This window comes from Adiantum capillus-veneris, chromosome 6 (genome assembly GCF_014529385.1).
Source record: "Adiantum capillus-veneris isolate H3 chromosome 6, ASM1452938v2, whole genome shotgun sequence".
Classification (NCBI taxonomy): Eukaryota; Viridiplantae; Streptophyta; class Polypodiopsida; order Polypodiales; family Pteridaceae; genus Adiantum; species Adiantum capillus-veneris.
In genome coordinates this window covers 39,870,407-39,882,880 of record NC_140936.1, presented here as the reverse complement: position 1 = coordinate 39,882,880, position 12,474 = coordinate 39,870,407, and the positions used below count along the sequence as shown (strand labels likewise).

Genomic DNA, 12,474 nt, shown 5'->3' with positions numbered 1-12,474 from the left:
CCGTTTGTGGTTGAAACGGATGCTAGTGATTATGCCATTGGTGCGGCATTATACGAGGATGGACGTCCTGTTGCGTTTGAAAGTAAGAAACTTTCTGACACCGAGACGTGTTATCAAATGTATGAGAATGAGCTTTACGTTGTAGTCCACGCCCTGAGGAAATGGCGGTACTACTTGTATGGCTCTACGTTTGTTGCATGGACAGATCATCACTCCTTGTGCTATATCTGTGATCAAGGTGATCTCAGAGGCCGGAAGGCTAGATGGATTGAGCTTATGCAAGAGTTTGACTTTGAGATCCGTTATAGAAAAGGATCCAGCAATCGAGTTGCCGATGCGCTCAACAGGATTCTTGAGGTTAATGCCTTGTCTATGGCTGAAATCTCGACGGATTTCTATCTCTCTCTCCGAGGGCTATGTCGTTTTGATGGCCATTTTGGCAAGATATGGAACGAGGTCGAAGCGGGGCATGACTTGCGTACAGGCTTGGGTGATCCGGAGACCCAAGCGAGTCGTGCTGGAGAGAGGAGACAACGACAATATTCCATTAGAGGTGGACTATTGTTCAGAAATGGTAAAGTCTGCGTGCCGGAAATCGATGAGATTCGACAAAGGATTTTGTGCGAATGCCACGATGTTCCTAGCGCTGGGCACCCAGGCATCCAGAGAACTTTGGCTTTGGTCAAGCGATATTTCTATTGGCCAAGAATGCGCTCTTACATAGAGAGCTATGTGAAGAGATGCGCTCAGTGTCAGGTCAATAAGGTTGAGCGCCTTAGGAAAGCTGGCCTGCTACACCCATTGGAAATCCCAGATGCCAAGTGGCAAAGTATTTCCATGGACTTCATCGTTGGTTTGCCAAATACTGGTCGTGGCAATGACGCTATTTGGGTTGTGGCCGATAGACTCACAAAAATGGCGAAGTTTATACCAACGAAGTTGATAGTAAAAAGCCATGAGCTGGCGGTTTTATTTGTTGATCAGCTTTATAAATTGTATGGTCTGCTAGAGGATATCGTCAGTGATCGAGATACTAAGTTCACTGGCCGATTTTGGCTAGATGTGTTTGCTCATCTTCAGACGAAGTTGAGTATGTCGTCTTCTGACCATCTTGAGTCCGACGGACAAACTGAGAGGATGAATCAGACATTAGAAGACATGTTGAGAGCCTATGTCTCTCATAGGCAATCTGATTGGGAAAGGTATCTTCCACAGTTAGAGTTTGCCTATAATAGTAGCAAGCATTCTGCTACTGGATTTAGCCCATTCATGCTGATGTATGGATTTGAGCCTAAATCCCCAATCGCTATTGGCTTAGAGAAGGTCAAGGAACGCCAAGCTCGTGATTTCCTATATGATATGCAAGAAATGCTCGAATTGGCTAAGGATAGTATAAGAACGGCTCGTGACCGAGTCACTACTTATGCTAATCAAAAGAGATCTCCAAGGACTCTAGATGCGGGACAATGGGTCTATCTGAAGATAACCAAGGATTCCAAGACTATGCGAATAGGAAAGCATTATAAGCTTTCAGCTAGATATTGTGGTCCGTTCTTGATCACAAAGAAAATTGGCCAAGTTGCCTATAAACTGGCTCTTCCTTCGGATGTTAGTGTACATCCAGTGTTCCATGTCAGCCGCCTTAAAATAAAATTGGCCGAAGCCGACGTTGTTGTGCCTATCGAGGAAAATGTATGGCAAGATATGCAAACTGAGTATATTCCTCGAGAACCAGAGGCAATTTTAGATCATCGTACCCGTCATTCGCGTCAAAAGGCTTATGACGAGTACTTAATTAAATGGAAGGGTCAATCTGAAAGGTTTGCTACTTGGGAATCCGTTATATCTTTGAAGGCTCAATATCCCCACTTCATTGATGAGGACATCAATGGTTCTTAAGGAGGGAAGTATGTTATGTCCCGCTCACAGGAGAGGGGATCTAGCCCAGATGCCGTCGGGATGGGCGTCCAGTGTCCGGGCGGTAGTGTGAACACGGCCAGTGTGGCTGGCCATTATTATAAAAGGGAGGCCAAGGCCGCATTTGCAGTTATCGACCCCCATTGGCAGAGTGCCAGTGGTTAGCCCGCGAGGCTAGGAGTGCGTGAGGTCACTTCGAGGAGGTGAGGCCGGGTGGTATGGGACGCTCGGTCTTATAGGTACACGCCTATGTCCTCGGACGTTGGCCCCAGCACGGGGAGCTATCGGATGGTGGCTATGGTCAGGTGGTTTGTCCGACGTGTGTCTGTAGGCGGTCCGTGTAGCCGGGAGATCCACTCTCCTCGTTTCATTTCAAGAGTGAACCACTACTTGTGTTGACTCACTCGTGTTCCTATTGGGCAAACCGGTCCCTATCGTCTTGGATGCCTTCCTCAAAGCGTAGAGGAAAAAAATTTGACGGAAAATTTAGCCTTGAATTGTTTGTAAGTTCCTTGCAGAGCTTTGGTATACGACCAAGTACTTGCAATCCCCTTGAGATGTTTGGTCACATGTCTCACCTTCGACGCTTTTCAGAAATTGCCGCTTGCAAAGGCAACTTCAAACTGTCGAATGAAAGAGCGGTAGCTTTCGGGACATCTTCCCTTCCGTCAAAAGTATCAAACTTGACTGGAGTGTTCTAAGGTCTAAAGACCTTCTTTATATCCTTCCCACAATGACGGGTTTTCTTCGCTATGGTTCTGGATTGGTGTTCTTGGATATTTTCTGGATTCTGAAACATCTTGCGCATTGCGCTCCTTGGACTCTCTAGATTCATGAGCATCATGCTCTCGTCGCTCTCTCAGAGAATCCCAAGTCTTGTGTCGACTTCTTGCAGAGAAAATTTTTTTCCCAACTCTGCGAGCTTTTCCTTGCAAGACTTAGGGTTCCGCCTGCTTACTTCTCTCTTTGCTTGTCATGGTTCTTCCCGTATCTTCCCAGAGTCGTCCTCCTTTACAGAGAAAGAGAGGAGACTATGTTCTGATACCACTGTCACAAACGAGAGCGCATAGCAATATAGAATATACTTGGATAAATAGAATTTATCACTTAATACTGAAGCCAGAGGATATAGAGAGAAATAGATAGAGGGAGAGAGAGAGAGATAAGAGTGAGAAGATCGATACAGTACTGGGACCAGAAGATGGGCTGGTCCCCCTCCCGTAATAGTATCTTTATTAATGAGGAGAAGTCTATACAAGCACTTCTAGAATAAGTCTTGATGGTTCCCGGAAGCCTCGGCTTCCTATTCCTAGGGCAAAACCCTATTCCAAGGAACTTCCGTTCCTTATTCCAAATCCTCGAGAATCAAGGTTCTCGCCTCTAGACCTCACCTTCCAGACTCAGGGCATGGCATCCCTGCAACTCTTTTCTAACTCTGTTTCCATAGTCCTCTTCTTGCAGAATCTTCGCTTTCTTGGACACGAAGTCCTTCCCTTGGGATTTTCAACTTCCAGATCACATCTCTAGAGTCTACCTCTCTTCGATCCATGGATCTGCTTCCCAAACTTGGGTACGAAACCCTTGGGCTGATCTGGCTCTAGTTCCTCATAGCGTTTTTCTCCTGCAGAGGCTCATGCCTTCCTCTGCACCGACTCCCTCACTAAGAGGAAGTACACCTGCAAACAAATACTTAGAGATCATAACATGAAAATCGTTACCTTCAAAGTCTCGACGGTCGAAATGCAACTTGGTTCTCGAAAAACAATTCCCCGGAAGAGATCTCTACATAGAAAATCCTCTCTTCCAATCCTACACACAAAAGAGGTGTGTTCTCGGGTTCCTTCTCGTAAATCAGCTCCGTCTACGACCGTCTACGACGTTGATGGGCTGAAAACAGAGAAAAACAGCAACTTGTCGCGATGGAAACACGCTCCGTAGGCACTTCTTCGCGAGGGAACTTGCGCATTGGGTCTTGGCAACATCTGGTACACTTGGGGTAGCCATGGGCATCACTTGCAACGTCTTGGGTCTTCGCGAGGGAACTTGCGCATTGGGTCTTGGCAACATCTGGTACACTTGGGGCAGCCATGGGCATCACTTGCAACGTCTTCTTTGCGGATGAAATTTGCAACAGCATCTTCTTCTTGCAAGAACTGATCTCCTCCTCTGAGTGAGGGCATGTGATGCTTTTATAGCTCCTGGGGCCACAGCACGAATAGCTGAGCGCAGGCTGCTCGCGTAGACATTGCGGCCGTTTTTTTTTTTTTTTGCTCTGCCAAAAAAAGAGAGAAAAATCATTGGCTGGTTTATACTGCTTTATTTAATCATAGGCTGTCTACTTATTAAGTGGGCGGCCGGTCACCTTTAAAAATGGTCTGAATTTGTCCAAAAACTCAATAAAACCTATGTCATGCGTCCCTGGACATAGTTGCAATGCATTTGCTTTCTCGAAAAGCAATCCCGCTTTCTCAAAAAGCATCTGTTTTTCCTCAAAGTTTCCTCTGAACCCATCTTCATTCAAGTGCTTGCTTTTCCTTGTGCACAATTCTAACACAATTCGGAATTTCCTCTCGACTATGGATATCCCATTTCCGATGCATGTCATCCACCTTGTGACGCATCAGGAATACCCATCGCCTAGTCCTTTCCTACCGAACTTATGGTACAATCTCCTTCGCGATGCTCTATGTCACCCATCCTATGATGCATCAGAGATGTCCATTCCGGGATGGTCGAATACTTCTTTCCGATGCTCCTTGTCACCCATCTGATGTGACGCATCAAAACTATCCATTCCTGGTGGACTTACAGATATTCCCGTTCTCAGTGCTCTCGTCTTTACTTTGAATGACGCACTAGGAATACTCTGTACTCGGATGTCTCCAATGAGAAAAACCCTCACTTAAAATTCAAGTAATTCATTTAGAATTATTTTTCCTGGTGTTCCAAGCGAGAAAACCCTCTCACTTATAAATCCAATAATTCATTTAGAATTATTTTTATGTCAGATAAAGCCAATTTAGCAACACCTTGAGTGGTTAGAAATAGCACCCGACCCTCATTGTTTTGCAGTCCTCGCATGGATGGAGGAAGACACATGTATCGAAGAAGAAGTGGAGTCTCTTAGTCTCGGAGAGCCCATCACTAACCACAGGCGTGGTAAGAAGTCTCCCCTGTAGGTGCAACAGGAAGAGGATTCAAAGCATGAAACTGAGCCGGTTGTTTCTTCTGGAAATTGTGGCCTGTGTGCTTGTTGTAACTCAAATTGTGGTGAGTGGTTTCATACAACAATTGAACAATTGTTGATAATAATAATGAAATGTTTCCAGGGGTGCCTGACCCCGGGGACAAGTATTCTCTAAAGAGGAACTCGGCTCCAGACTTAAAGTGTGAAGTTGTTTCCATTCTTTTGCAACTGTTTTAAGTTTGTATCATTGATTTGCCCACTGGCACGTGGTGCCAACCGGGCATATCAAGATTGCTTGCTTCAAAGCTAAGATAGTTAGATGCATACGTTTGTAAGGTTTGGTCAGTCTCTTCATGAATTTCACCATGGGAGTAATGGCTCATGATTCACACATTTTAAAATTTTGACATGAAGTTTGATGTTCATAGCACACCAATTTGTCAACGGTGGCATTTTCATGTATGAGTGAAATTTAAGGTTTCTGAACATTGAATGTGGTCAGAAATGTGAAAGACCCTATTCTTCCCTCTACCTAATTATGTATAACAGAAAACAGGACATCTAGTATGTGTAGTATACTTTGCAGTATTATACGTCCCCTTTATTATGTGGCTGCGATTGCTATGGTATTTCTTTCATTTCAAAAACTCCTACACTAATGCATTCCTGGTCTTTACTGGAGCTTTATATACACATGTTAAGTGGTCAATTTTTTGATAGTAACATGGCTTGACTATTATTTTTAATTTTACCAAGCATTTTCTACTGTAAATTTTGTATATTGAAGCTTTCTAGTTGAAGCATCGCATTTTACGGAGTTTCCTGTTCTTTTTAAGGTCATAGCAGAAAAAGGCGTGGAGCTGTTCTTTACAACATTAATCTTCTGTTTTTTGGTAAGTTTCTCTTTTCTTTAAGGAGAAAAGGCCTCAATATTTTCTACTTTAGCTAGGTATATGCATGTCTCTTAATTGCACATTTTATTCAAATGTTTTCGCCATTCTCTTTGTCGTTAAGTTCAGATCTTTCTGACTTTATGAAGGTTGAAGGTACATGATACAACGAGGCTTAGTTTTCAGAGGATGGTACTATGCTATCATTATAATCAATAGCGCTGCTGAAATTGATGAACCCCAGAGTGTCTGGGGCCAGTGATAGCAAAAATCTCTCCTGTGACTCGATCTTCAACCTGGGTACTCTAGCTAGCTGCCTCTTTGTGCAAAAACAAATTCATGCGTCTAAATTGGCCTTTGCTCATCTCAATGCTTCACAAACATGGTGAAAGCACCACGCTAGAATGGCTCACCAGCTCGAGAGTCCAGGGAGATTAGAGAAGTAGCCACAACGTCCCATAGCGACCTTCTTTAGCAGAGGAGCCCTGAGAGCGCATGGAATCTGGATGCTTGTCGGACAGGGGTATGGGCTCATGTCAGACGGTTGGTGACTTACGGTGTACCTGCTGAGTTGGAGCAGCATTGAGCCCCTGGATGCTTTGAGGCCTCTGTCTCGACATGGGTGCCTGGAGGCGGACAGCCTCACCCCTGATTTCTTCATGAGACATTTGGAGCTCCTTGGTCTTATAAGGCTTATGCGATGGGTTTTAGCATGTTAAGGACACAGGTGTGATGCCACATAGTTTATATGCGCGATTGTTTCATCTCATGCCCAAAGAGGGAGGGTCTTTGGATGACATCAGATAGTGGAGGCATATCACAATTTTGAACTTGGCTTGCAAAATTCTTGCGAAGGCTTTGAGTTTGAGGGCTCCTTGGTGATTTGATCATGCGACATCTGTAAGGATTCTAGGTACTCACTTAATTATGTACTTAAACTCATGATTAAGACTTAAAGAAACTTGAACTGAACTCAGAAGACTCTGTGTTTGATTGATTGAATGTGTGATACAAGGACTCCTTATATAGGAGACAAAGAGACACAAATGAAAAGACATGTCTCCTGGTGAAGAGACATGACTTTAGACGTAAAGACATCCTTTCGACGAAGAGCTGCAACCATTGGGCGAAGGGTCGCACCCGTAGAGCGAAGGAGTGTGACCAATGTGGCTTTTGGCGAAGAGACACATCTTTTGGGCAAAGGGGTGTAACCATTCAAGCGTAGGGGTCCTCCTTGGCATGGCACTTTGCGTGTCTGCAACTAGGAGTAGATGTAATATTGTTAACATAGTCACAATCATGACATTTCCTCACATTTAAAATGAGAGCCCATGTCAAAGAAATGACTTTTGATGTTGATAGAACTCTAGAAAAGCATTGAATCTCCGAAAATCTTCAATCTTTGAGTTATCTGAAACCTTTGTCTTGAACCTTTGCTTCTTGCGAAACCTTTTTTCTTTTTCCTTTATCCTTATCATAATCTGGTTGTTTAGAATTCGATGATATTTCCGCGTTGGAAATTCTTTTCAAATTAGAGGGATTTGGTCTCTTTGGACATTGATACCATCTATGGTCACCACCACAAATTGTACATAATCCTTCCTTCTTTGAAGTCGAAGATGCATTTGACGAAGATCCTTGCTGAGTATTGGAATGCCGATCTTGAGAAAAATCACCTCCTTTACCACGATCAAGTGGAGGAACATTTGAAGAAGATCTGCTTTGAGATTGGCGATCTTGAGAATAGAACCTTGAAGTTGAATAAGGTTGCGTTGTTTGCTGTCTGAACTGAGACTGATGTTGTTGACTTTAGCTATAGCTGTTGCTGCGATCGCGCTGTGAAAAGCGAGCGCTATTTGAAGATCTATCACCAGGGAGAAAATTCCGTGTAGGGCGCCGATTATCGCCAAGACGCTCCACATAGGCAATTGCAGCATCCAAGGTGGTAGGGTTGTATTTGTGCACATCGTTCTTAAAGTTGGGTTCGAGTCCGTCGAGAAAACTGTGAAGTTTATCAGAGAGACTAAGGGTCTCTATCTCGAGAGTTAGCCCTTGGAACTCTGTGATGTATGCGGCCAAGGAACTTGTCTAGCTCAGGCGGCGAAGAGAGGACCGGGCATGAAAATCCGCATTGGTAGGTTCGCAAGGCGAACCTACCAATGCGGATTAACCTACCAAGGCTCTGATACCAAGTGTTACGGGGACTCCCGGGACACTCAAGATGAACACCTTCACCAAGAGGCCAAGGGCCCGCAACTTAGAGCTCACATGCTGGGAGGCTCGTACCCACTGACTTGAGTCCCCTTGGTGGCTCGTTGATGGGCTCATCCAGAAAACGGCCCGGGATCACGTTTAGCTTGACGCGCGCGGGAGCGTTGGTGGCACCGCGCGGAGTTGAAGTTTAGTTGAGTGCGGAAGCGTCTTTATGTTCAAGTTGAGCGAACGAGGCTATTCGGGCCTTGAGCGCATATCTGGGAGGTCCCTCTGGAACTCTCTCAGGCCACTTTGGGCTATCTTGGAAAATTGCCGAAATGGCCCCCGGAATAGCACACCGGAATTTATCCCAAGAAGGTGTGTGCTTACCATTAGCAACCCGTCGTTGCCACCAAAGAAATGCTGTGTCCTTGAGCAAAGAACTAGCAAGTGCAACTTTTTTACTCTCGACCAAATCTGTGTTCGATAAGTAAACCTCCATTTTGAACAGCCATTAGTTCATTACGCGCTTGTCGCGGCGACCATTTTACGGTTCCAACAGTGTAACATCAAGCTTCTTCTTTTGTGCAGCATTAAAATTTTTATAAAGTAATTGAAGTTCACGATTGTCTATCTCTTCAGTTGGATCTAGTTCATTTGGCTCGTCCACTGAAGCTTCGGAAGATGCTGCATATGTAGTCTGAGAAGCAGCAGGACGACTTCGAGAAGTGTTTTGCGTCTACATCTGATCCAAATGAGTGCGAGGTGATGCGAGGTTTGTGGAAAGTGTGGCTATTTGCTCTTTAATGAGAGGGAGGGTGTCTTCTGATTGTTCTACACCGTCTTGTGATGTCGGCACGGTTATTCCTCAAAAGGAACTCGAGTAAGTGTAGGTTGTGGTTCGGGAACAGGTTCTGGGACGGGTGCTCCGTGAGTGGAAAATCTCTGTGGAATAAGTTCGCGCTCTGGAGTCGGGGAATTTGGAATAAGTATGATCTTTGCTCTAGAGAATCTATAATCTCGAACACTTCATGTGTGTTCACATGGGTTTTTTTTAAAAAAATTGGGTGTTTTCACATTAGCCTTTTATTTATGGGGGTTGGTCGGCCACTTAAGCTTTAAATTTGAAGTCATTTCAATACGTAAAGTTTACTGACTGCCATCATAAAAAAAACTGCCCAACATAAAATAGACACCAGCGTTTGGGAATTGCTGCAGCTTGGTGAAGCAACGCTTCGGGAAATTTGCTGACGCTTGGGAGATGTGACGCTTGGGAGAGCATGCGATGCTATAAGTCTCCAGCAAAAGGGTACAAGCAGCCAGCGTTTCAAAATTTCAGCCAGCAAAATATTGTAACGCAAGGCAACCGCATGAACAACCAGCGCATGGGGGAAGGAAGGGGTGCAATCCTTTGGGAAGGGGTGGCTTCCTTGGTGCCCTCTTCGCAAGAGGTGCCATTTGGATATGCAGCAGCCAACCAAGGGAATTCAGCACCTTGCCGAGTGAATGGGCAAACAGGCGAAGCGACACACCCGTATGCGAAAGGGTGCTAGCAAGGTGAAGAGGTACCGTCCTTTCACATGAAGAGGTGCGAGTGCAATCCCGAAGGGACACCACCCAATGAAGAGGCCGTGTACGTGGCACTCCCGCCCACCCACATCTGCATCTCTGTCCTTAATAAATTTAAGTTACCTCACGCTCATAGTTGTGTGTATACCACCTTTCTTCTGCTTCCATGCAACTTCGGGAATAGGGGGGAGAGGGTAGCGGCGAGGGTGAGAGGCTCACAACCTTCGGGTCCCGGGAATTTTTTTGGCTTTGATACCACTGTAAAGATTCTAGGTACTAATCCTTAGTTAAGTACTTAAACTCATGATTAAGACTTAAGAAACTTGAACTAAACTCAGAAGACTCTGTGTTTGATTGATTGAATGTGTGATACAAGGGCTCCTTATATAGGAGACGAAGAGACAAATGAAAAGACATGTCTCCTGGTGAAGAGACATGACTTTAGACGTAAAGACACATCCTTTCGACGAAGAGATGCAAAGAGTCCACCCATAGAGCGAAGGGGTGTGACCAGTCGTTGAGGGAGTGTGGCTTTTAACGAAGAGACACATCTTTTGGGCGAAGGGGTGTGACCATCCAAATGTAGGGGTCCTCCTTGGCATGGCACTTTGCATATCTGCAACTAGGAGTAGATGCAATACTGTTAACATAGCCACAATCGTGACAACATCGATCGGGTTTCTCAAGGAGCGCAGTATCCCTACCGACATCTTCACTTTTTGGGAGGTTGGAGCTGGCGGTCGTATGCATGATAAGGAGCTTTGATTGTTTTGCTTGACTTCGAGAAAGCTTATGATCCGGTTGTGGAGCTTTCTCGAGGGGAGTATATGGAGGTGGGATTTTCGGAGGCCTGGATATAGGCAGGTTGTAGCACTCTTTTTCAATTTTAACTGCCGAGAGTCATGTGTTGATCGCTGGAAGGAGAGGACCGAAGTTTGCATTGACTAGATTTGTCAGATAAGATTGTGCCTTTCTTGTTCCTGTGCTTTGCGGAGGCCTTGAGTAGCTTTCTCATGACTGAGGAGATGGGCCTCCAAGGCCTACAAATGCCTATTTGTGATGAGGAGCTCTTAGATGCAGAGTTTGCTGATGAGATTGCACTGCACTTGAACGGCCAAGAGGCCAATCTACAGAGGGGCCAGCAGGCATTTGAAATGTTTCGTGTTGTTTTGGGTGCGTGTAACTTGAAAGCCAATGGTGAGGAGGTGAATCGACAACAGACTCACAGTTGAACTTGAAAACAACAAACACTTTGAACCTGAAAAGAGCTCTGAAAACAAGACACGGTGGAGCGAAGTTCATCACCCAATGCATTGGCCCCTAACTTAGACACCCCACATGGCACTTCTTTGTTTATTGATGATCACAGATACAACTATTGAGGAGTCGCTATGCAACTCGCAACGATGCACTGATCTACAAGAGTGATCCCCTAGGCTCACTTATAAAGTCTCATAGGCCTTAGAAACAACTGTTGTAAAAAACTGATGCCCCACAAGCGTGGCGCCCCAGAAAGGCAACGCTTTCCAAAAATTGACAGGAAAGCAGCCCCCGTCTGTAATACTGCCACGTCAGCAGCCCACAAAACGCACGGCGTTTTGCGTCATAATTCCTGCAGGGAGTCCTGTTGCATTTCTTGTGCTCCCGGTTTATGACTCGGGTCGTTTGTTACAGTCCAGCAGGTGCTTAGCCAATGCTCTCCTCCATCCAGTTTCGTATGGTCATGCCACAGACTTCCTTTGTGGCATCCCCCCCTCCCCCCAAAGCCACCCCCCGCCCATAAGAGAGGAGTAATCGCCCTCGATTACTCCTGCAAAATAGACAATAAATAGTAATTAGCACAGTAGACACCGGCTTCATGCAAACATGCATTTTGACTGTTGCGCACCAGGCATTGCTCAAACCATGCAACATCAAGCACATTCACATCTTTATCGCCGTCGAGATCTCAGACATTACGCGAAGGCCATGACAAGAGAGAGAGAGTATGCCCGTCGAGGCGAACAGTCAACCAAAGCAAGAGAGAATGCCCGACTCCAATGAAGATTCTCCAAACGAAGCGAATTCCCTTTCTGCTGCTGTCAACCATGCCATGATAAATGCATTGTAACATCTTTCCAAGCAGAAATCAAATTGGTAAACGGACATCCAGGAATGTGCCCTTCCATCTTGCCAAACACTACCTCCCAGAGAGGTGATTGCCAATGACCAAAGGAGGAAGTAACAACAAGCTGACACAGGTAGGCAAGCATAAGAGTCCAAGGCTGAGTTTGTTGCACAAGAGTAGGCAAACAACATGGCTTTTCTAGCAAGAGCATGCCTGCGCAAGTCCAAGATATTGAGGCCACCAAAGCGCTTAGGAGTGCAAAGTTTCCCAATCGACAGCAAACCCAAAAAGTGAAGATGTTGTCAAGGATACTGCGCTCCTTGACAAAACCTGTCTAGGTCCTGTATAATGCTCTCCAGAAGTGGCTGAATCCTCAAAATCAGAGCCTTGGCTAGAATTTTGTAGGCAGAGCTGAGGATGGTGATGGGCCGCCACTGCCGAATCTCATCCAAGGAGTCACCCTCCTTGGGAATGAGGTAGCTCAAGCCCTCACTCATGTTATTAGGCATCTCTCCTGTGTGCAAGATGTACTGAAAAGCGCTGCAAAGGTCTGAGCCAAGCAAGTCCCCGTGCTCCAAGAAAAAACTGGGAGTCAAACCATCCCCACAAAG

General features: G+C 45.5%; 1 protein-coding gene across 1 annotated transcript in view; it reads left to right on the top strand.

Moving 5' to 3' along the window:
* FK (Ergosterol biosynthesis ERG4/ERG24 family) overlaps nt 1-12,474 on the top strand; it is a 159,328-nt gene that overhangs the window by 75,561 nt on the left and 71,293 nt on the right. The window contains exon 4 of the mRNA XM_086514160.1: nt 5,941-5,997. Coding sequence (XP_086370286.1) covers nt 5,941-5,997 — 57 coding nt within the window. The remainder of the gene's footprint in view (nt 1-5,940; nt 5,998-12,474) is intronic.